This window comes from Branchiostoma lanceolatum, chromosome 9, assembly GCF_035083965.1.
Source record: "Branchiostoma lanceolatum isolate klBraLanc5 chromosome 9, klBraLanc5.hap2, whole genome shotgun sequence".
In the NCBI taxonomy this organism is placed as follows: domain Eukaryota; kingdom Metazoa; phylum Chordata; class Leptocardii; order Amphioxiformes; family Branchiostomatidae; genus Branchiostoma; species Branchiostoma lanceolatum.
In genome coordinates this window covers 18,856,742-18,859,829 of record NC_089730.1, presented here as the reverse complement: position 1 = coordinate 18,859,829, position 3,088 = coordinate 18,856,742, and the positions used below count along the sequence as shown (strand labels likewise).

General features: G+C 43.7%; 1 protein-coding gene across 2 annotated transcripts in view; it reads left to right on the top strand.

The window, feature by feature from the left end:
- The first annotated feature begins 984 nt into the window (after positions 1-984).
- Positions 985-3,088, top strand: part of LOC136442384 (uncharacterized) — a 17,462-nt gene continuing 15,358 nt past the window's right edge. For both annotated transcript variants that reach the window (XM_066439201.1, XM_066439200.1), the window contains exons 1-2: positions 985-1,454; positions 2,615-2,662. In XM_066439201.1, coding sequence (XP_066295298.1) covers positions 1,299-1,454; positions 2,615-2,662 — 204 coding nt within the window. In that variant the 5' untranslated portion in view covers positions 985-1,298. The remainder of the gene's footprint in view (positions 1,455-2,614; positions 2,663-3,088) is intronic.

Below are 3,088 nucleotides of genomic sequence, written 5' to 3'. Positions count from 1 at the left end.
TGCTGTGACGTCACAAGAGCTTTATTTTGCGGGGGTTCCCGAAGTGTTATACTGGTATGTAAATAAGTATGGTAGTGGCCAGGGGGTGTTTGGGAGTCAAATGTGATTCTTAATCTAAAACTGGTCGGACTGCTCCCGAACCTACCGCCAAGCTTGGTTGGTTGGTGGTCCGGAGCCATGATCGGCGATGTTACTCTCCAAGCAGAGGTTTAAAATAGTGGAGAAGATCGTGACCTTTTTATCCTCTGCCCCGTTTTTCGTCGGCGCGATTTGCAGTCCTTCCTATCTTGCTTTTTACTCAAGAAGGCCCAATGTCATGGGCAAACTCTGCCACTACATAGGCTAATCTTCAAGATACTTCATTCAAAGTCTGACAGGTGACTCGAAGAGTATAGTTCTGAAAGAAACGCTTTAGTTTACTCTTTTGTCTCTGCTCTTTTGTTATGCAATGGCTACTAGTAACTTTACTCCAGTTCCACACGGAAAGAAAGCCCAGGTTTCACATCGCCGTACTCTCCAAGCAGAGGTTAGTGGAGAAGATCGTGACCTTTTTATCCTCTGCCCCGTTTTTCGTCGGTCATATCCACTAACCTCTGCCGCATGTCGCAGGCTCAAAGGCTCAGTGGAGGTGGCCGACCAAAAACGGGGCAGAGGATAAAAGGTCACGATCTTCTCCACTAACCTCTGCTTGGAGAGTACGGCGATGTGAAACCTGGGCTTTCTTTCCGTGTGGAACTGGAGTAAAGTTACTAGTACCCATTGCATAACAAAAGAGCAGAGACAAAAGAGTAAACTAAAGCGTTTCTTTCAGAACTATGCTCTTCGAGTCACGTGTCAGACTTTGAATGAAGTATCTTGAAGATTAGCCTATGTAGTGGCAGAGTTTGCCCATGATATTGGGCCTTCTTGAGTAAAAAGCAAGATAGGAAGGACTGCAAATCGCGCTGACGAAAACACCTCCCCCCCATTACGTAGTTTGGACTTTCCCCCGGTACACTCCTTTATCGGGTGGCGGCTTCGGGAATGGCTTGGGGGATCCCCCCTCATGGTACCGCTCAATAATAGTTCCTCCCTTCATTTCTGACATAGAACACTCACAGAATAGCAAGCAAGGAAGCCGGCATCTAAACTATTCCACTCCCGGGCACGGCAGAATAACACTTCAAGCGTATCCAGTCACGAATGCTGAAGTCGTGAGCGCTTGGGGTTAGAAGAAAGTTTACAGTCAATAACACACGCACGCAGGTGAGGCTGTTAATTAACCTCAGACGGTAAATCACGTACTGGGGCACGCAGCGATGGAGCGGCGGTACGGGGTGGACTTTCACCCGAAGGTTTCTCCGGAGCTGGTCGGTCCGACCAAGTCGGCCTGGCCCACCTATTGCGACCACCTGTTCACAAAGGGTGGGCTTAAGTCGCAGTATGGTCGCAGTGGGAAGAGGACCAAGAGAAAAGTGAGTCTTGAGTCTAGATCCTTTTTTTGTTTTTGTTTGCCTTATAAGTTTAAACTTCTCTGAATACTAGTAATATGTTGTTTTTGGAAATGTGTGAACTTGAGTGACATACGGAAAAACTGAGGACTATCCTCTCCTGGACAACGTTCAGCTGAGAACTATAATTTGTGGGTCTTTATTTGGCTTATTAGCACCTTTTGTGTTGTTCAGGTATTGACTTACTTGTAGCAGTATACAGTAGCGTTGGCAAAGGATTATTTACTGTACACTATATTACGCAAGTTACAGTGTATACACTAAACAGTAAAGCTTAATTTAAATGTATCAAAACAATTAAACTGTTCTGAACGGTGCTTCGCTACCCTCAGTGGAAAACAAAGCCATTTCAAACGAAGAATATAAACATATGTTACTAGCGCTATAGTACGCAAGTTACAATGTATACATTAAACAGTACACTTTTATTTCAATGTATCACAACTGTTCTGAACAGTGCTACGCTACCCTCATTGGAAAAGAAAACCATTTTGAAAAGAAGAATCTAAACATATGTTATTAGCGCTAGTCTGCCGCAAAACAAGGCCCGTGTAGTTAATCATTACACCACAGTCACAGACAGGTTGACTTCATGACGTCAGTCTGCTAACACGATCGACAGGAGAAACACGCATGTAATTAAGTAAGCGTAACAGAAAAACAATTATGTTTCTTAGACAGACGACAAGGAAATGATATATTAGATTAGTAACGGACATGATGGCCGTGGGAAAATTCACGAAAAGAAATGTTTAATCATCTGGATATTCTTTTTCAAACCAGGCCCACCTTTTCAAATTCTCTGATGTGAAGTATAATTATGTAAATGTTGAAATATTTTCGTTGGTTTAATGAACGTTTCCTGTTTGACCTCTTCACCGCGAACTATAAGCCACCACGAAAATGTTTGTTCGTTCTCAGGCCCGCCTATCCCATTGTTTCAATATCGAACTTAAAACTTCTGCAAACACTCCATTTTCTCTCTACCGTGAAATTAACCCCCCATGAACTTAAAAGCATTTACTGCATGTATAGCTCCGGGCATGTGGAAGGTATACTAGTATGTCACAACATATCTACGACACGGCTAATAGCTACTTTACTTTGCCTTGGAAATAATTTAGATCCGACCTGCACCAAGTGATCCGTACGAGGCACCCACCCGTACTAAGGTAGGTTGCTATTGTGTACGTTTATTGTTAGTGACACCTGTATATGCTATGCGATATAAGGTCTATTCTTCTGCGCACGACAAAGGCAGCTCTACATAGCGTGCTTTCACCAGCCGTGGATGTCTTTTCTACTTTTCAATGTGCTATTTCTGAGCCGTAAGGAAGGAACTAAAGTTGCACGTGACGTCACTTCGTGCTGACGTGTCCCCGCTTAATACGCTACACTTTAGCCTTTGATATTTGTTCTCAATAGTTGAAAACAAACAAAGAGAGCCATTATTCTTGCTTGTTGCTGATCCGAATCGGCTATAGTAGATTTGAACTATGCACAATTTCTGATAAGCCTGTGTTTACACATTCGCTCGCTGGCTGGGGTTAGTGACTATTCTCCGAGCAGAGGTTGGTGGGGAGAGCTGCCAAAAAACG